Source organism: Ictalurus furcatus, chromosome 10 (assembly GCF_023375685.1).
Source record: "Ictalurus furcatus strain D&B chromosome 10, Billie_1.0, whole genome shotgun sequence".
In the NCBI taxonomy this organism is placed as follows: domain Eukaryota; kingdom Metazoa; phylum Chordata; class Actinopteri; order Siluriformes; family Ictaluridae; genus Ictalurus; species Ictalurus furcatus.
Genome location: NC_071264.1, coordinates 17,728,973 through 17,751,249, shown reverse-complemented (window position 1 = coordinate 17,751,249; position 22,277 = coordinate 17,728,973). Strand labels below are relative to the sequence as shown.

The window sequence follows — 22,277 nt, the reverse complement described above, 5'->3', positions numbered from 1 at the left end:
GCCCATGGCAAAAACTTGCTCCAGTCCTCTGGGTTATTGGCACAGAAAGTACAGAGGAATCGCCCTAGTTCCTGATTGATTCATTCAACTTGTCCATTGGCTTGTGGGTGATATCCGGAGGTGAGATTCACTGTTACTCCCATCTTAGTCATGAAGCTAGACCACACTCTGGAAGTAAACTGCGGGCCCCTCTCACTGACAATCTCCTCCGGAATGCTGAAATATCTAAAAACATGCTGGAATAGAAGTTCGGCTGTCACGAAGGGGGTGGGGAGAGCAGGTAATTGAATAAAACGTACAGACTTGGAAAACTGGTCCACTGTGACTAGAACTGTGGTATTTCCTTGGGATCTTGGCAAATCCGTTATGAAGTCTACGGATGTGTGTGATCATGGGCGTTCGGGTATGGGTAAGGGCTTGAGCCTCCCAGCTGGGAGGGTCCAAGGTACCTTATTCTGTGCGCAAGATGAACAGGATTTCACCACCTTGTGTATCTCTCCCTCCATATTGGACCACCAGTACTTCTCTTTTAGGAGATGGTGTGTGCGTTGTGCCCCTGGATGCCCTGTACAGAGTGTGCCCAGATGATGAGTTCTTGGCGGTACTCTTCGGGTACAAATAGTTTGTTCGGGGGACACTTTACAGGTACTTCAGGTTCTTATGGTCTGTGAAGATGACAAAGGGATGTGTAGCCCCCTCTAACCAGTGTCTCCACTCCTCCAGCGCTAACTTAATTGCCAAGAGTTCACGATTTCCCACATCGTAGTTTCTCTCAGCGGGGGAAAGCTTTCGCGAGAAGAACGCCACCGGATGGAGCTTTGGCTTCTCTCTGAATCGCTGGGATAAAATGGCTCCTACCCCGGTCTCTGACGCGTCCACCCCCACTATAAACGGTCTGGATGGGTCCGGATGTTTGATGATGGGTGCAGTAGTGAAGGCTTTCTTGAGCTTGTCGAAGGCGGTTTGGGCGGTTGGATTCCATGATAGACGTTTGGGTTTCCCCTTTAGCAGGGACGTGAGGGGGTTGGCGATGGCACTGAAATTTCTAATAAACCTTCTGTAGAAGTTCGCAAACCCCAGAAACCTCTGTAGTTCCTTGATCGTCATTGGTAGGGGCCAGTTTACTACTGCCTGGACCTTTTCTTGGTCCATGGAGATCCCCTCTGGGCTGATGACGTATCCCAGAAACGCAATGGTGGTTCTATGAAATTCGCATTTCTCAGCTTTAACATATAACTGATGAAGAGAAGCCGTTGTAGAACTTGGCGGACGTGGTGAACATGTTCCTCCCGGGAGTTAGAATATATTAAAATGTCATCTATGTAGGCGATCACATGGCGTCCCAGCATGTCACGTAACACGTCGTTAATTAGACATTGGAAGACCGAGGGAGCGTTAGAAAGCCCATACGGCATGACCTGATACTCATAGTGACCTGAAGTTGTGCTGAACCCAGTCTTCCATTCATCTCCTTCTTGAATCCGGACCAAGTTGTAGGCGCTGCGTAAGTCCAGTTTCATGAAGATGGTGGCAGTGCGTAATTGTTCCAGAGCGGCTGGTACTAGAGGTAGTGGGTAACGGTACTTGATGCAACACCGGTTTAGTCCTCGGTAGTCGATGCATGGTCGTAAACCTCCTCCCTTCTTCTCTACGAAGAAAAATCCGGCGGATGCTGGAGAAGTAGATGATCGTATATAACCTTGGTGCAACGCTTCCTGAATGTACTCCTCCATGGCTTTTTGTTCAGTTACCGTTAACTGATAGACTCTCCCTCGTGGTGGTGTAGTGCCTGGAAGCAAATCGATTGCGCAGTCGTGATCTCGCTGAGGAGGTAGTCCACTAGCCTTCTTCTTACTGAAGGCTTCAATGAGATCGTGGTAAACACTGGGGATCAGAACGTTGTCCGCCTTGTCAGGGCTCTCAATGGATGTGGATGCTAAGGAGATCACAGGGACTTGGAGACAGTGATTGATGCAGTGAGCCGACCAGCGAGTGATCTCCCTTTGATTCCATGAAATTTGTGGGTGGTGATGTCCGACCCCAGGAAGACCAAGAACCACTGGATGCCGTGCCGTCACAATGACATGGAACGTAATTTTCTCCTGATGAAGAGCGCTGGTGCGGAGGTTAATAGGTTCGGTGCAGTGGGTGATTAAACCATCTCCAATGGGGGCTCCATCAATGGCTTGGACACGGCGGGGGGTGCTGAGAGGACGAATGGGGATGTTATATTGGAGTATGGTCTCTTGGTCAATGAAGTTCCCCACCGCTCCAGAGTCGATCAGCGCCTCTAAAATACAGGAAACGCTCGAGTATTCCAATATAACTGGTAATACGAACGTAGACTGAACTGAGTACTGGGCAGTGGGTTCCAAACTCACCCCTGGCTGAGGTTGTTTGGCAGTTTTGGTTTCCCCTCGGGTAGAGCACTGTTTGAGAGGGCATTGTTGCACGAAGTGGCCCTTCTCGCAGCAGAAGGAACAACAATGTTCACAGCGCCGTCGTCCTCTCTCCTGCATGCTCACCCAAGTCTGTCCCAGCTGCATGGGTTCACTAGGGCTCTCAGATGCTGGTGCTTCCGCCTCTCTGCGTATGGAGCGGCGGCTCCGTAGTAGACGATCCAGGCGTATAGCTACGTTGATGAGTGAGTCGAGAGTCAGCTGATCATCGCGGCACGCCAGCTCCGTTACGATGTCGGCATTTAATCCCCGGCGAAACATAGTCTTTAGAGCGGGTTGATTCCATCCACTCCTAGCGGCCACAGTACGAAATTCAAGAGCGTAATCCGCCACACAACGTGATCCCTGCGTCAAGGATAATAATTCCTCCCCAGTCTCCCGGTTGCCTGGAGAATGATCGAATACAGTGCGGAAACGTGATGTCAGCTGATCATACGTGCTGATGATGTTCCCTTCCTATTCCCATTCGGCGGTGGCCCAGAGGAGAGCTCTCCCGGTTAAGAGTTCCATGAAGTGGATTATTTTCCGATTCTCCGTCATGTCTGGGTACGTGGAAAAGAACAGGGAGCACTGGAGTAAAAAACCTCGGCAGCGTGCCGGATCTCCGTCGTACTTCTCCGGCGCTGGAGTGGGAGGTAAGCGTGTGGTCGGTGCCGTAGAAAGCTGCGCGGCTTGGTTTAGCCGAGCTACCTGCTCAGTCAGGTTTGCGAGACGGTGATCATAGTCACTAATCATCCGGCCATGTCCCTCGATGGCTTGCGGCCAACGGGGATCTCCCGCTGTTTCCATTGGAAGTTGAAGTATTCTGTCACGAACCTCGAATCGGCACGGAAGCAGGAGCGGGCGGCAGGTGTAGAGCGTCGTATCGGGAAGTACAAGAAACGTAGTCGTAAGACAGGCAAAGGTCAAGCGATCGGACGAACAACACAAAACGGGGTTAGGCAGAGAGCGTAGTCGAAACCAGAAACAAGGGTCGAGGATCACGAGAAGACAAACTAACTAGACCGGCTTGGTAACGCAGAGAAACGAGTTGACTGAACGTATACTTCGCATAGATTCTGGGTGAATGACATCCCTAAGTACTAGCGGTGAGAGTGCGTGTGTGTGTGTGTAATTGGTGCCAGGTGTGTCTGATCAGAACTCCAGGGATGGTGAGCGCATGCGTGCATGAGAAGTGAGTGTTGCATCTTGGGAATTTGAGTTCTGATCTGACTGAGCTGTGACATATAGGAGTATAAGTATATAAGTATATAAGCATATAAGTATAGGAGAACGTGGGGTCAGTTAGAACATTTATCACATTATTTTGGCTGTCTCATGAGTAAAATATTATAGGCTACAGGTACAGTTGTGTGGTAACTCATTCATAATAAATAAATACCATTTTTATGTTAATATCGGCGGTTCTATACAATTCATTGAAAGGGTTATGGGTGTGGTCAGTTGTAATATCTCAGATCATTAAGTCTGTGTAAGATATAAGTGTATTTTTGTTCATTCATTTATCATTAAGTAAAGAATTATCTTGTAGTTATAGAATGTCTTTATCTGATAAAGCACTTTCTTTGCTTATAGTTTCGGAAGTATATAAAGCATATACCTAAGTGGGTGCGTAAATGTTGGGCACAGCATGACAAACAAATACGTCAGTCACATGACTAACACCTGATTTGCTCTGGTTTTTGAGCTTCATCCTTATACCAAGATGTTTTCCAGGAAGGAAACTGGTTTTCAAATAACTGAAGTTCATTTGTGTTTTTCTAAATAGACTGTTAAATAAACTCTGACCTCAACACTGTTAGCCATGTTGAAATCTGATATGTTATAGTGCTGTGAAAAAGTATTTGATTACTTCTGGTTTTGTGTATATCTCAAACTTAATTGTTTCAGAAATTAAAACAAAATCTAAGATATAACAAAGGCAACCCGAGTAAACACACAATACAGTTTGTAAATGATAATGTTATTTATTGAAGCAAAAAAGTTATCAAATAGCAACTGGGCCTATGTGAAAATGTATTTGCACCTGTAGTTACTAATTCATCAAATCTGTGAAGCTACATTCCTAATGGGGTTCAGCTGGACTAGACACAACCAGGCCTGATTACTGCAAACGCTGTTCAATCAAATCAACACTTAAATAGAACTTTTTCAACAGCATGAAGTTGGTTAAAAGGTCTTACCCAGTAACAAACTATGCCAAAATGGAAAGAAATTCCAGAAATCATGAAGAAGAAGGTGATTGAAATACTTTAGACTGGGAAGGGTTACAAAGCTATTTCAAAGGCTCTGGGACGCCAAAGGACCACAGTGAGAGCCATTATCTCCAAATGGAAAAACTCAGCACAGTAGTGAATCTTCCCAGAAGTGTCGACCTTCTACAATTCCTCAAAGAGCACAGCAACGATTCATCCAGAAAGTCACAAAAGAGTCAAGGAAACATCTAAGGACCTACAGGCGTCTCTTGCATCAATGAAGGTTCATGACTCCACTATCAGAAAGACACTGGACAAAAATGGCATCCATGGAAGAGTGGTGAGGTGAAAACCACTGCTAACCCAGAAGAACATTAAAGTTCATCTGAATTTTGCCAAAACACACCTTGATGATCCTCAAACCTTTTGGGAGAATGTTCAGTGGACTGATGAGTCAAAAGTGGAACTGTTTGGAAGACAGGGGTCCTGTTATATCTGGCGTAAACCAAACACAGAATTCCACAAAAAGAACATCATAACTATGGCCAAGCATGGTGGTGGAAGTGTGATGGTGTGGGGATGCTTTGCTGCTTCAGGGCCTGGGCAACTTGCAATAATTGAGGGGAAATATGAATTCTGCTCTCTACCAGAAAATGTCCGGTCTTCAGTCCGTAAATTGAAACTCAAGCGCAACTGGATTATGCAGCAAAACAATGATCCAAAACAGAGGAGTAAGTCCTAGTCCTAGAAGTAAGTGAAAGACTGATCTTTAGTTATCAGAAGCATTTGGTTGCAGTTATTGCTGCTAAAGGTGGCACAACCAGATTTTAAGTTTAAGGGGACAATTAGTTTTTCACTTTTTTGCTTCAATAAAAAAAATAAAAACTGTATTGTGTGTTCGTTTGAAGATGTAAAACGATTTAGTATGAGATATACACAAAAACATAAGAAATCACTTTTTCACAGCACTGTAGTTTACCAGCTTAGCATTGTCAACAATCAATCATACCATATGATAGTTGTGACTACACAGCAATCAAAACTTGCCTATTTTGGTTCCATTTGCTTCCGAAAATAAAGATAGAATTCAAAATGGTCTCTTTAGATAAGGAAAATCATCATGTTCAACCAGGACAACTCTCAAAACAGGAATGCCATGCAGGAACACACAAGTTTCACTATCTAACGCAGCAGCAGAGAACTATTCGCTCACCCCACTGATCACATGTATTTTACATTAACAATATTCATGATTTGGAGGCATAACATTGGATTTTTTTTATTAGGTTTTTAGCTATCATTAGGTAACGATATTGAATTCATAACTTTAGCGTTCTTCATAAGATATAGCCTATGTTATGTTGGCTATGACTTGTTTGTAGCTTGCTAAATGACAAACCAGTTTAGTCTTGTGCCTTTTAAGTCAGATGTGGATCCTGTTCAGATAGGGGTAGCCAGATTATGTTATTTACTCTGGATGATGATCCTAGTTTGTCACTGGATATAACCTTTCCAACCCATTGTAAAAAAGTCTGGCTATGCCTTGGTGAAAGTGATACAACTGGAGCTCACTCTCTCCAATGTGTTAGAAAGTGAAGGAAACTGCAGCACTATACACACACAGGAAAACTTCAGTGAAACTATGTCCTATTAGGCCACAGAAGAGTTTAACATTTACACGCTTCACATTTCTGCTGAGAGAGCGCCATCTGGAGGATAAAATCTGAAAACACACATCACACTCGGTCATGCTCAGTGGAACATTTGTTCTCAAGTGTTCACACACACACACACACACACACACACACACACACACACACACTAGGTATGTGTGCTTGTGTCACACTATGTGCAATGCAATATTGTATATAATATAAATACTGTATATAATATAATGTTTTTTAATACTAGTTTTACAAATACTACATATACAAATACAAATATATTGTTCTGACAAATATTGATTAACTAATTTATACATCTAAATCATGATATTTTATCCATGTAATTGTTGTATCAATAAATTACCTGTATTACTTCAGATTTACATTTCTACGGGTTGGAGTAAACAGAAAAATAGGAAACTAATGTTATGATTTGACCAATAATAATTTATTTTATATTATCAGCACTGCTTTTGCTATGCGATGGCTTTTAACTGAGCGTTTACTTTTGTTTTTAATTTTGCACATAAAGCATGTTAAAGTTCACATGATGTCAAAATGTTTTTGTTTGTAAATAAAAATTCTGTACAAGTTCTAACTGTACTTTGTTCCAAGTGTATGATTTTAATGAAGGTTGTTAATGAATAATAAACAGTGACAGAACTGTCTGTAATTCTTAGTTAACTGTTAACAATTTTTTTTAAATTGGTGATGATATTTGAATCTTAAAATAAACATCATGTCAGGCTTTACCAGTATGCATTGATTTTATTTATTACAAAAAAAGATGACATTTCAAAGAAAGCTGGGCAGAAAAATAACATAGTATACTTTTGTCATAGTCCTTGGCACATTTATTATAATTTTATTAGTACAACAACTACAATAATAATAATAATAATAATAATAATAATAATAATAATATAATAATAATAATGTAAAAGAGAAACCGTCTCTGAACGATTTTCAGTATTTTTGTATTTTGTTTGAATTATTCGCACTAACTCTCCAAATATTTATACAATTTTAATATAATGCAGTTATTTTGTCCATTTCCTTAGTCAGGGGTGGGAAAAAAGGGCAAGTCCTAGAAATGCAACCAAACTACACCTCCCTTCCTTTAACTGTGCCATAACCTCAAAGCATCATGGGAAACCGAGTCCTGACTAGTCCTTCCGCTATTTCTCCACGGTGTACTGAAAGCTGGGTACAGAACTCCATTTCCCAGAATTCTTTCTTCTTTCTGCACATCGACTCATTTTTATACATGGGGAATATGAGCGCGGCGAAGAAATGGGAAAGAACAGCAACGTGGGGGGCATTAAATAAAAATTTGAAGTGGTTAAGAAGCAATAGGAGGACGCTAATGTAATCCTGGAAGTGTTATCCGTGTGAGGGAGGAGAAAACGTGTTTAGTCGTGTCGGGTTTTTGGTGTTATTTGGCGTTGAGAGAGGCAAGGCGCCTCCCTGTAGCTGTTTTTTTTTTTCGGTTTGGCTTCAGCTGCAGTGACCGAGCTGCACTGAAATGGCCCAAAGCAAAGCAGCGGCCACACACCGCTCATTATTCACACTCGTCTATGCAAGCGAAAATGTTAAGTTCACAAATAACAAATAATCTCGGAACCGTTTCTCTGACGGACCGCCGACTGTAGCCATAAAACGTCCAAGTGCCGAAAAACTAGGGTGCGAGTTTGTGCGTGATATTAGAAAAAGGTAAGTATTTATTTTATCGTGTTTGGTGTGTCATTATTTACCGTATATTTCCCCTAGTTTGTGTGAATAATGTCTTGAATGCTGGTGTAAAGCGCATGGATTTGACTAGCCTTCATACTCAGAGGTGCACTGATACGACTTTCCCCATTTTCAGTACGATACAGATACCAGAGATTTGAGTATCGGGCGATAACTGATAGAAATCTGCAAGATTTTGTTGCTGAAACACCAGATGTCTGATGACATGACTGCAGTCTGGACACATTTTCACAAGTTGATAACGATCAGAGCGAAACAGATTGCAAACTGTGCTGTGTGAAAATATCAAGAGAAGGAGCTACAGCTTCTTCCTACAATACAAGTAACCTGATAAAACATCATACACATGAAACTGTACAAGAGCTTCATTACTGTCAGCAAACACTAGCTAGGTGAGAAAAATATCTACTGGCATCGCTAGGTGAGTGCAAATAACAGCTCTGACAGCTCAGTGTGACAGCCACTATCAGTCATTGACTACATTTACATGAACAGCAATAATCTAATTATTGACCTTATTCTGAATAAGACAATATTGTGATTACGGTGTTTACATGAGTCGCTTTTAGAATACTCCTTTCATGTTCTGGTTTTACATGTCATAGAACATAGATCGATTAACGGCACACGTCATTACGTCCCCACACCACGCCATTCGACGTCCCTCCAGAATTTCACGTATTTTCATACAGTTCATCTTCGTTATGGGACCGTATACAGTTTTGGGTGTCTTTATTTTTAATTTTATGAAAGCTATAAATGCAGTTAATTATTTGTCATGCTATACATGTAAATAGACGACTGCTTGAAGTCATGTACTTGCATACTATATAGTATTTAGAAATACATGTATTTCACCTACTATATAGTAGGTAAGTACCTGGTTTCGGACGCAGCCGTGCTCTCTTGTTTGCCGTAAAACGGTTGAGCACTGCCACGTGTGTGTGTACGTGTCCTGTCGCAAAATGTGGTGAAAACTCCCACACGATGTTAATAGTGTGATTAAGGTGTGTACATGTCTGTAATACACGTCGATAATGCGACTAAAACAGGAATACTCCACATGTCTTAATTCGATTTGTGTTTACTTCAAGTATGACTTTAGTCGGATTAAGGTCATCAAAAATTGCTGTTTACATGGTAGTTTCTTAATCAGAGTATTGTCTAAATCGGGTTAATATCGGATTATTGTTGTCCATGTAAACGTACTGATTGACAGCAAGAGATTCCAAAACTACGAAAACAACAAAACATGCTTTACTTGCAGCTGTACAGAAGCATGTTTCTGAAGTGAAACTATACTAATGTGGCTAGCAAATGCCCTACTTTTAAAATCAGTGTGCTAATGTTATAAAGGACGAGTATAGTAGCCTAAGTGCATGAATAGTATGGAAGATGTACTTGTGCTCTGATTGAAAAAAATGTTATCAGTGCAGCCCATGTCACATCCATGATCTGTGTCATCAGTCAATCTCAGACGTTTTTCACGCAGAAAATATAAAAGTCTGATTCCAATCCAGCCTGAAATGCATCTGCTAATAATTGTCCGTCTTATTGCAGTTTTTTAAAAAAGTGCAGGTCACATGGAGCGAGCAGGAAGCATTCAGCTGGACATCCCTGACTTCAGCAACTCTGTCCTGTCCCACCTGAACCAGTTGCGCATGCAGGGCCGGCTATGTGACATCGTCGTGAACGTGCAGGGCCAGAGCTTCCGTGCCCACAAGGTGGTCCTGGCTGCCAGTTCACCCTATTTCCGGGACCACATGGCGCTGAGTGAGATGAGCACCGTGTCCCTGTCAGTGATCCGCAACCCGTCTGTGTTTGAGCAGCTCCTCTCCTTCTGTTACACGGGCCGCTTGTGCTTGCAGCTAGCCGACATCATCAGCTACCTGACGGCCGCCAGCTTCCTGCAGATGCAGCACATCATTGACCGCTGCACGCAAATTTTGGAGGGCATCCACTTCAAGATCAGCCTGGCTGACGTGGAGGAGGAGCTGCGTGGCCGCCGGAGCACTGGGCGAACCATTGAGGCTGAGAGGGGTGGCTCGCGCTCACTCAGCCCCAGGCATGGTGGTACAAGAGTTCTGGCTACCCATGGAGTTGCTTCCGGGGTCATGGAAGTGAGTGAGATCAGGGAGGTCAGTCCACCCGGGGAATCCATGAGCCCGCAGATTGTCGAACACAGTGGGCTCGGGCCTGAAGCTGTGAGTGCCGTGAATGAGCCCATACTCCGCATTAACCGGGCGGGGCAATGGTACGTTGAGGCCGGGCCTGACATGGAGAGGAGCAGGGATGAGACCATGCATGTTGTGGAAGGGTTGCGCATCAAGACCGAACGCATGGAGGAGTGGATGGGGGCAGAGACTCAAGCCTCAGCCGAGGAAGGGAGTGGGACGGAGGAGGGACCTACTGTGATGATTGACACCTCAGGACGCAGCACGCTGGTGCAGGAGGGCTTCGTTACTGGCGCGTCCAGAGCCAAAAGCTCTCAGCCTTCCAGCAGCTTCAGCGAGTCTGAGAGGTGTGTGTGTGAATGAATGTTTTAAAGGCTCAACAACATTAATTCATTAACTAGGCAGAAAAAAGCACTCCATAAACAAGCATGTGACTTAGTAATTCTTGAGTATGGATACGTATTAAGAAAGGGGAAAATCACATGACTGCTATTAAATGAGTAGAGTGTCTGGGGAATGAGTAATGCTCCTGTAACTGCTAATAGATATTTCACTCGTATTGGTATTTAGATCTTGGTCCTCATTAAAACCATTATCCTGTAATGATAATCCTGTAAAGACCTTTAATGATGTGACGGGTCAGGTTTATCACTTGCACGATTTACTAGAACTTTTTTTGCGTATTTTGAAAGCCTTTTCTTTTGGAATTTCAGTCTCTTTCCAAAAATGCTCATTGCAGCTGTACTGTGTGTTTCAGGTTTAGCCCAACAGGCAGCGTGGTGGTGATGGCTGAAAGACCGAGGGCCAAAAGCGAGTCTCCAGGAAGAGTGGACGATCAGAGGCATCCTAGCTCTCAGGTACACTGGAAAAAAGGAGACTTGGTTAGGGTTAGATTATATGGATTAAAAAGCATGTTATATTATTTAGATAACTGTATTACAGTAAATATCTGTACATTTAACATAAAAACATAAATAAAAAAAATATGTATAAAGGACTAAATTTAAGGGCGTATAAAAGCAAGGACGGTGGTGATGTAATGCCAAATTAGGCTTATGCGTGCAGGAATTAACTTTTTAAATTTTAATGTTTAATGTACATCTGTGCAATGTGAATGGATTTTGATCAACCAAATCAATGTCAGGTTGATATAAGCAGAAAATGCTGCATTGGTTATTGAAGGAAAAAGAAACAATAAATCTGATCTGATTCTTTAACAGAATCTAACCTGAAAAATCTGAGAATAGCTTGAAGCGTAATGGTAACATATAGTTCCTGCCACTAATATTGGCACCCTTGGTAAATATGAATAAAGAAGGCTGTCAGAAGTTGTCTTTATTGTTTAAACTTTTGATCTTTTGTTAAAAAAAAAAAAATCACAAAAATACTCTGCTCTTATGGATATCACATAATTGCAAACACAACACAGGTTTATCAAAAAAAACAAACTTTGTTAAATATAGGTGTGCAACAAGTATTGGCACCCTTTTAGTCAATACTTTGTGCTACCTCCCTTTGCCAAGATAACAGCTGAGTCTTCTCCTATAATGGCTGATGAGGTTGGAGAATACATGGCAAGGGCCCATTCCTCCATACAGAATCTCTCCAGATCCTTCACATTTCGAGGTCCATGCTGGTTTACTCTTCTCTACAGTTCACCTCACAGGCTTTCTATGGGTTTGAAGTCAGGGGACTGGGATGGCCATGGCAGGATCTTGATTTTTTGGTCAGTAATCCATTTTTGTGTTGATTTTGATGTATGTTTTGGATCATTGTCCTGCTGGAAGATTCAACCACGGCCCATTTTAAGCTTTCTGGCAGAGGCAGTCAGGTTTTCATTTAATATCTGTTGATATTTGATAGTCCATGATGCCATGCATCCTAACAAAATGTCCAGGTCTTCTGGCAGAAAAACAGCCCCAAAACATTAAAGAGCCTCCAGAATATTTAATCATGGCCATGAGGTACTTTTCCATATGGCTACCTCTCAGTGTGCGCCAAAACCACCTCTGGTGTTTATTGCCAAAAAGCTCTATTTTGGTTTCATCTGACCACAGAACTCGATCCCATTTGAAGTTCCAGTAGTGTCTGGCAAACTGAAAATGCTTGAATTTGTTTTTGGATGAGAGTAGAGGCTTTTTTTAAACCCTTCCAAACAACTTTTGGTGATGTAGGTGACTTTGGATTGCAGTTTTGGAGACTTTCTGATATTTAACAAAGATATTATTTTTGGATAAACCTGTGTTGTGTTTGTTATCCATGAGAGCAGAGTATTTTTGTGTTGTTTTTTTTTTAAACAAAAGATCAAAAGGTTAAGCAATAAAGACAGTTTTTCACCGCCTTCTTTGCTCATATTTACCAAGGGTGCCAATATTAGTGGAGGGCACTGTAATTTAAAGCAACATGGGTAGGTCATTCGATAATAACAGAAGTCATCAAGGTTACCATAACATCACTGCGTAGCTAGCTGTTATACTGGAATTGCAGTTCTTTTGTTTTAAATTGTCTAATTTTGCACACATTTGCTCTGTAATGTCTTTTTTTGCTTGTTTGACTCTAGTTGAATAAAGAAAGCTGTGGTTTTGTGTAAGTCATTAAAGTGGCCTTCAAAATATTGGACTTGATACAGATGAGGTTTCTGTATCATTATTGTTAACAAAAAAAGAGAAAAGATGGTGTGTCTAATTTTGCTGACCACCATATGAAGCATCCAGGAACAATTTGTGCTTAATTGTCAGGGTTTTCATTCAAACCAACCAGGAGCACATCTGATTCTACTTCTGTAATCAGTTGGTCTTTGTTGTTAAATGACCATTATCTCCCATTTGCCTGGAATGAATACCTTTTAGAAAAACCATCCCTTTGTGGTGAAGTCCTCTGGCTTTGCCCTAAAGGCATTCTCTCAAAAACACCTTAAAACCAGGCAAATATATTTCTTTTGCAAGGTCGGTAATGTCTTTAGGCTCTAAGGCTCCTTTTAATAACACAGGGAAAGCTGAAATCTGCTTGCTAAGTGGCCAGCAAAGTGGCATTATAATCCCTGGAGCCAAAAGTGGTTGGATGGAATCTCTGAATCGTTTTATTTATGCTTTTTCTAAAAATTCATGGTTGGAATCCAAGGCAGGGTCAGAACACATGCAGACATAATAATCATAGGCAAGGGCATAGTCTGAAGAAACAAGAGTTTGCAGTTTGGCAAGTTCCTGTGCAATGACTCAGACAGAAAAAGCTTTGGCAGCTGAAAAACATCTTTTATACTGTACTAGAGGGGTTAGTGGAGTCTCACATTTCATCTGTATTCAATAGCTTCTGGCAGGAGGGAGTTCTATTGGTCCTTGGCAAGTAATAGGAAAAGGGTCTTTGGGTTCAAATTCCATAACTTCTGGATCCTTGGCTCTCCAGGGCATCCTCATTCCTTCCCGCATGCATAGCTTTGGCAAATACGTTTGGTTATCATGAGTCCATTGCAGGCCTCATAAGGCACCCTTGTCTGTTGTATGTTTGGGTTGAAAAGTTTCCAGTTTGGTTAAAATTTCTGGATTTAATTAAGCATGTCCCAAATTCATTTTCTCTATTCAAATAGTCCCACAGAGGTCTACTGTTAGGTCTACTGTCTCGGACATTCACTGGTAGTCCCAGAGGTCCGTTGGTGGACCCATATGTAGACTAGTTGTCCCAGAGGACCACTGCTGGTACCAGACATCTGCATCTCCATCACTGGTACAAGCAGTCCTTTGCTTTGATCAGTTTCACTGTTTCACTATTATAGCCCTGATATTCACTGTGTAGTTTCTCGTATTTTGTTTAAAGTTTGCAGAAGATCTAAGGAATTCATGATACTCTTGCTACTGATCTTGTTAAGGTTTTTAACAAGAAAAGGTTTTTTAAAAAAAAAAAAATTATGCACAGTATGGACTGTATCTACTGCTTGTCCATTCTCATGTCAAGTCCCTGATTGGTGGTTGTGCCATTGATCTTTGTTTTTCCAAAGGAGGTGTGGTTGTATCCTCCAGACGATGGGATATCCTATCTGGTTTCTCTCTCTGCTTTACCAGGACTGCCTTCTGTTTGTTTATCAGACACACTGATGTTCAGTAATACTTTGGGAGTACTTAATTAATGTCTAATTTTATGCTGGCCTGTTTGAAGTCCCCCAATAAGATCAGACAGTCTTTGAAAGCCCATCTCTTTTACACTGGGTGATACCACCCCCCTTTTTGCTTGTGTGCTGGCTAAATGACCTCTTTCCCTTGATCGCAAATGAGTAGTGGCCCTATGTTGGCCCACCTTTACTTCCATCTGGCTCCCATACCAACATGGAATGACTGCAATGGACTCATCAGGATCAGGCTGCCAGAACACTGTTGTAACTCATCGATGAGACTGTAACTCATCATTGATGAAATGATGAAGTAAGGACTGCATTTGGGCCATTTTAGGCTCTGATACCAAATGCTTGCAAATTAGTAAGCTACGTTTAAATCATAACTGGCCCTTAGGATAACTAAATTTAACCATTGTTGGCCTGGAATCACTCTAGCCATCTGTGATGGAATTCCTTCTTTGGAAAAGATCATGTTTGTATTTTCTCACCTATATTACAACAATACATGCTGAGTTATTTCCTTTTGTCAGTACGATGTCTGGTTACCAGCTGCTTCTTTCTATCCATTCTGTATCACTATTTGAAAACCATGCACATGCATTCTGCTCTGAATCACGTTGCCATGACATGTCTTAGCTGTCTGGTTTTGCCAGCATTTAAGTATTCTCAGCTTGAGGCTAGGCTGAGCAACAATAATGAAGGAGCCTGATATACCAGAGATACGCTTATATTATAGCTTGGCTCTAGTCCATGGCTGTGGGTGGAGACACCATTTAGGTGTCTCCTCCACATTTTTCAAGCAATTTCTTGTCGTTCTTCTCTTGCTGTTTGGCAAGAAATCATTCAGTCTCAGTATCATGTTTTTGTAAATACTGATGATTGGTTGGAGTTCATATGAATCTGATGTGGATCTTACATACACTGATGATGTGAACTCGTGAGTAGGACCAGGAGTTTTTGGTTTCATCCCACTACTCTGCTACACAACCAGCGGCTAGTGTTGGCCTTTGGTATCCAATGGGAAAAGGTTCAGATTCCCATAAGGATTCCACTTTTTCCATTTTCGAAACAATACCACTATCAGAGCTCTGAGTATTAGCTGATGATCCTCTATACTGATCCTATACTGACATCCTATAAACCTCGTCAGTTTTTTTGCAAGCTTCACTTGTGGAGACAGGTTGCACATGCAAGAATTGTCATATCAGTCAACATATGTCTTCATGATACAAAATACCTCAGTGGCATTGATCTGAAAATGTCATTCAATCCAATTATAGCTTAATATCAGCCCGATGTTCAGTATTAGGTCACACCCCCCCCTTTCGGTTACTGTTTTGGGTCGCAACAGCAGAACCACCCGTCCATATCATACATATTTTGATTCTGGCACAAGTTTTACGCCAGATGCCCTTCCTGACGCAAACCTCTCCATTTTCAGGGCTTTGATGCGGCACTGGGAGTGGCATTGGGAGTTCACTGGCTTGTGTAACCCTCCATCTGGGGTGGACTCCCTGGCCGGGAATTGAACCCGGACCGTGGCAATGAGAGCACTTTATGCTAACCACTAGTCCACCAGGGAACTGTTCAGTATTAGGTCACTAAACTCCCACAAATCTAGTTCTTATTGCTACTTCTGTTTGGTCAACCTCTGCTAGTTCTGTATCCTCCTAATTGATTTATTTCATTAACTGCTATTCCGTTCTTGCTTTCACTATGTTTTTTCTGCTGGCCAATAAAGTTCCACCTGGTGGTCTGCTGCTAATTAGGTGAATATGTTAGCTGTGTGTGTTTTTCTGTGAGTGTGCAGATTGAATTAGGTATACATTCTTCATCCACTCTGTGTTCCTTGAAAAGGTCCTGTCTCTATTCTTGCTTTATTCTCCTCAACCAGCTCTTCATTGTTAAAATGCCATTCCACTGACTTCATTGCATTAATGGCACCTGTTTCTGTGCAATTCAAAGACAAAGTGCAAGGACACGAGAAAATATGGAGCATTAGAATGTGCTTTTCAGTGTGCAAAAAAAGAGCTAATTTTTGGTTTTCTGCTCTGCAGGGAGAGGAAGCAGCTGTGTATGATGTAGGAGGGTATGAGGAGTATTTGCGTGAGCAGGTGGGTGATCGCTGGTTCCGCTATAACCCACGCCTAACCTGTATCTACTGCTGCAAGTCCTTTAATCAGAAGGGCAGCCTTGATCGTCACATGCGGCTGCACATGGGCATCACACCATTCGTTTGCCGCATGTGTGGAAAGAAGTACACGCGCAAGGACCAGCTGGAGTACCACATCCGCAAGCACACTGGAAACAAGCCCTTCCACTGCCACGTCTGTGGCAAGAGCTTCCCCTTCCAGGCTATCCTCAACCAGCATTTCCGGAAGAACCACCCAGGCTGCACACCACATGAGGGTTCGCATAGCGCCTCACCTGAAACCACCACCACCAACAACAATAACGTCAACAACGCAAACGCCAACGCTGCCACACCACGACGCACTCAGCATGATGATGACGATGAGTCTGAGGGAACCGGAGCAGGAGCCAGAGGAGGAGCTTCATCTTTTGGGGAGGGGATACAACCGTCGGTCTCCACCACTGGGCCTGATTGAAGGGATTGGGTTTAATACAATGCATGGAGGTTGAGGAGATAAAAAAAAAATTGGGGCTTTGAGAAAAAGAAGAAAACAAAAAAAGAAATTTATAGAAGCCAATCAACAATAGGCATGTGCAGGAGCTGATGGAGCACGGTATATCCAGCTGCTTGAAAAGCTGCTGTCACTCTGATGTTAAAAAAACATGAGGAGGATGAGTTGGTGGGTATTTTATCTTCGTTTCTTAGACATTCTTTCAACTGTAAGTAAACAAAGGTGAGACAACAAAACAAATGCTAAGACTGTTTGCTATAAAACTAAACTAGAGTAGTAGTGATTAGGTATTTATAAATAAATAAATAACATGCGCTTTAAACCGCATCTACCTTCAGTTGCACAGACTGAACCGTTACTTCAACAAATGAAGACAAGCCACACTCCAACAACCTCACACACCACTGGATGCAGTTATTTCTGTTTTTTCTTTTTTTCTCTCTCTTTTATTTTAATTTGACTTTCCTGTCTTTTTTATGTGTTACAGGTGTTTGGTTTTTTGTTTTTGGGGGTTTTTTTATATATTTTTTTGTACAAGTTATCAAAAGCTTCAGAATTCAGGACAAAGAGATGATGTGTTATGATTTGGTCAAATTGTGTTAAAAATAATTGCCAAACTTCTCTGTGCCAGATGGTGATTATAAAATAGAGGATGTTTCAGTCCTCAATTACTTTTGCCTTGAGACAATCTTAACATATTGGGGTTCGACGCTGCTGCTCCCCAGCTATAGCTAGGCTAGAAAAACGGGTTCTGTTTTTCTTCGTTAGGGCCCCTCAGGTCTGATCTAATGCTCTAATGCCAGATTCCTAATTTGTGTGGTTTGTTTCTAAGTGCCAACCTGGCTTTGTCATAAATTCTTCTGTTTGCAGTTATTTGATAGGCCTAGAAAAAAGCTTAGCTGATGGACTTTTAATTAGTTGTTGCATTACGCAATTTAGCATGTTCTTAAAACAGTGATAAGACTGATATTGGAATGTGGGGGAGAAATAGCAAATGATGTTATTTGATTTAATTGTTTCATTCCCATACTCCAAATCTAGCTGCTGAATATAATTAATACAGTACTATAGAAAACAGGAAAGTGTTCAACCTCAGATAAGCTACAGTACCACTCAGTTACCTCTCCCTCATCACTACGCAATACAGATCTGTTACACACAGATTGGTGGATGCACTCAACTCAGTTTCACGTTTAAAGGTTTCTTTCTCCATGTTTCTATATTTTACTTCTTTTTTTTGTGTAATAAGTGAACAATAAGAGATTTGTCATTTGTAGATTTTTTTCAGTATCGCTCTGACAGTGATGGAGCATGTTAGAGTTGGTGGGAAGCGATTTATTTTGTAGGTAAAGAACATTTTTATTGCAAACGTCCAAGAAAAGGAGTCGGGAATGGAACCAAATCCAGGACATGTGTACATCTGTTAACAGGAAATCTTTTTGAAATGCCACGGAATGACTGTGAGATTAGGATTTTATCGGAGGAGAGCACTTTAAATGTGGAGTCAAATTTTAGGTTTTTTGTTTTTGTTTTTGTTTGTTCTTTGAGCAGATGTTGCCAGCTGGTGCTATGATTCGACTTCAAGTGACAGAAGCTCTCGGGAACCAAAGGAACAGAAACGTATCGTAGATGTTATACCTCTGACACTCACTGCAAGACCGAGGAATCTATTATTAAAAATAAAAAAAGAGAGACAGAGAGAGAGATTACATCCGGCACTAAAAGATAGGATTGTTTAAGGGGGGATTTTTTTCCCTTCTTTTAAAATATCTAATTATATATCACTTATGCATATAGAGACAACTTTTTGTATGTGTAAAAATAAGAAAGGAAAGAAAAGCTTTGGTAAAGTGAAAGGCCGTTCGTTGGATGGATGGATGGATGGTGTGGATTTTTTTTCTTTAAGGCTGTGAATCACACGTGATTGTGACCATACTTTTTGTCCCCTTCCCTGATGACTGGGAAGAGCCTAGAAGAGAAAACAGCTACTGATTATTTTCAATGGAATGCACCTCTTATCCTCTTAAAAACCATTCAGGACTCCTCAAGACTTTTCTACCATTTTCTGTCGCTTCCATGAATACAGGTCGGCACCTCTTTAGAACAATATCAGGAACTCTATCCAGTTTTTTTTTTTTGGATGTTTACTCTTCTTTCCACACTAAAAGCCGTTTATTTAGACATTCTCGGACCTCGCTTTACCTTCAGCTTCACAAGTGCAGCAGAAAAGCACGTCGACAGCGGCGATGACGACGTACGAACATCTCTGTAGTTAAGGCCTCAGAAGCAGTAGCAACACGAAAACGTTACGAAACTGTGTGAACATGTGGCATCGGTGTGCATCAGTCAGGTTAATGAAGAACACGCCGATGTTGTGGGTCTCTTTACTCCAGCGCAACCTCATGAGAACAGCCGATGTAGATTACAACTTTATATATTCATAACCTCATAATCATAACCTAGTGTGACACGATATAAGCAGGATTTATTTTTTTTTCCTCTCTCCATATTTTAAGATTGTTTTATATTAGCCAGTCGCATAATGGCAGGGTGGTGTTTATAGTGACATGATGGGAATGTCTCAGAATCAGATGTGTGCTTATGTTTGTTTCTGTTAATTGCAATGCAAAGGATTTGTGTGTATGATCGATCATTCCAAGTTGCAGAATGTTATCAGAAGTGTAAAATGTTAGGGCTAATACAATTGTGCAGTATCTGTCCGGGTCAAAAAAACAAACAAACAACAACCTCACTTCAGTACATCAACATATTTTTTCTAGATTACTTTTTTTAAGAAACCAAGCTCTTCTAGGTTTAGTTACTTATTTTTCTCTGACCTTCTCATTTTCATTTTTATTTTGTGCTTTCGAAGTTCATCATATAGGAGAAACACATTATCACGATGTAAATACTAGTGCTATTTAAAATTTCTAATAATCAGCACAGCTACTGCAGATAGATGGCATTGACTGAACAAATGTTCTGTATTAAACGCACATGACACAGTGTTACACATTTCACGTCAGATTGTACAGGACAATTGAGCCGCTGCAAGAAATTTCAGCGCACTTTCCAACCAGCGTCTGTCTGTAGACCGCGTTTATACCTGGAGCGTATCCCGATAAGGGTTTATCTGCATGCATTTGTATGGCGGTCTAGGTCGCAGGCTTCGCTTGGTGGAATTTTGCTTAAAATGTTGCGCTTTTGCGTGTAGGTCAGCCAGTGGTGATGGTATCACAGTTTTAAATCCTCCAAAAGTAAAAACGGAGAAAATCACTTTTAAACATTTCATTCCGCAGGAGCAGCGCAGACTTTTTGACCCCCTGTATCTGATCCCAAACTGTTTAGGCTTGTATCTGGTTTGCTACGACACAGTGTTATTGAACAACTTGCTCAAAGCGGTACATTGAACATGTGATTAAATGACACTTGGCTAGCGAGGTTTTAGACATCTTTAGGCAGACTGACTGTGCACACGACAGCTACCGATAAGGAAGGGTGAAGGCTGGAATGTGCGTCATTCAAGACCCATTATATGAAAATCTAAACTTCTAGCTTTCACTAAAGAGTCTGCTCAGTAAGTGAGAACAAGAATTCTTGCGCTCACATCTTGTTTACTCGCTAATGACTGTGATTTCATTTTGCTCTGAAAACCTCATTTGCCTGTGTTTTAAAAAATATATATTTTTCCACCGAAAGCAAGCTTGTGCAAATACACTGAAATATGAAGAGCCAGTCAGATTACACATTCAAGATTCTGAGGCTTGTGGCTAGAAAAGATGTATGGATTTGAAAATATGCATTTGAGTCTGAGACTAATGTTCCAAAAAAAGATGTGTTGATGCTATATCATGCAGAAAATATGGTGAAAACACCACAGTATGAAAGTAAAGTAGTCACTTTCTTCAAGAAGTTTCTCATTATATGATGACATGATCTGTGGAAATTTGTGATCCTATACGTTGTTTGTGTTTATTGTTCCACGCTGTTGATTTTGGAAAATGCGGCGAAATGTTTTGCAGCTCCTCGTTCAGCAGCTCCACTTACCTCAGATTCTCAATTTTCTAACAGTAAGCTTGTGAAGTTTCAGTTGCATGTCTCTACTACGTATTCATTTCATTAGGAAAAAAAAAAAAAAACCCAACAACCTGGGAACACTGAACGACAGTGCTGAGCCATATCGGACAGATTTGTTCAGTCTTGTCTCGTCCCTCAAGAATATTTTGTACAGGGAACACAGTAGACGAGTCGAATGCAAAATTTTTCTAATGGAACAACAACACTGTTGATTTGTGAGGTTGCGGCGGAGACGTTTTTCCCTCTCGTTGTTGTTTTTGCAGCCTCACACTTTGTCTTGGGGGGGTTGGGGGGGCGGGGGTTCTGGGGGGTTGTTTGGGATGTAAACAGACTCGGTTTGAAATGTTACTTGTTAATTTGCATGTCTTTGTCATTTGTGATGGCCAAACATTAGTCTGTTTTATAAGAATGTTTCCAGTCATCTAAACCTGTTGCACCAGTATATGCCAAAATAACATTTTTTTTTTTCTTTCTCATTTTGTCTTGCTATATTGTTTGTCTCGAAAGCAATATAGTCTCTAAAGATATTTCTACGTCTGTCTTGATCATGTTACTCTTAAGCGTACATTAAATATTTTATTTTACATTAACATGAATTAAGCATATTTTTAAAATAAGGTATTTTACTCTGGATTCTTTAATTTAAAATGATTAGTAGTGTATTAGACATCAATTACACATATATTTAAATTTTAGACATTTATTGTAATAACCAGAATATTGTGGAAACTGAAAGTAATATAATGTAAGAAAATGAATTATTGCAAATCAGACTTTTGCTTTCCCTTTAGAAAAGGTACATGTGATTATTAGTGATTTATAATGTGAATGCTTCTTTTCACAACCACTTTCTTTCTTCCTCAATAGCAGATTTTAAATCCATTCTCCTAAAAGGAAATAAAGCACTTTAAGTGTTTAACTGTGAAGGATTTATAACAATATTCTATAAAATGCCTGATTATACGACGCCCACATTGTGTGATCTGATAAATCCAACATTTCTAACATGGAAAATAAACTTGTTTTAATCCAAGATCTAGTGCATGTTTTCTTCATCTTATTTTTTTTCATTAAACTTTAATTAACATTATTTGTTTTGTAACTTTTTTTTTTTTAATAGTTAATGCATAGATTTTTGCCCTTGCTGTATGTCCATTTAAGAATCAGCTGTGATTTTCACTTAAAAATCTGAGCTAGTATTAAACA

The 22,277-nt window shown here is 41.0% G+C and overlaps 1 protein-coding gene across 1 annotated transcript; it reads left to right on the top strand.

The window, feature by feature from the left end:
• Nucleotides 1–7,572: 7,572 nt before the first annotated feature.
• On the top strand, nt 7,573–22,104 carry zbtb37 (zinc finger and BTB domain containing 37). The gene is made up of 4 exons (XM_053634019.1): nt 7,573–8,031; nt 9,631–10,591; nt 11,002–11,101; nt 16,407–22,104. Exons 2-4 carry the CDS (start codon nt 9,654–9,656, stop codon nt 16,956–16,958), a joined length of 1,590 nt encoding a protein of 529 aa, XP_053489994.1. The 5' UTR covers nt 7,573–8,031; nt 9,631–9,653; the 3' UTR covers nt 16,959–22,104.
• The last annotated feature ends 173 nt before the right edge of the window (nt 22,105–22,277 follow it).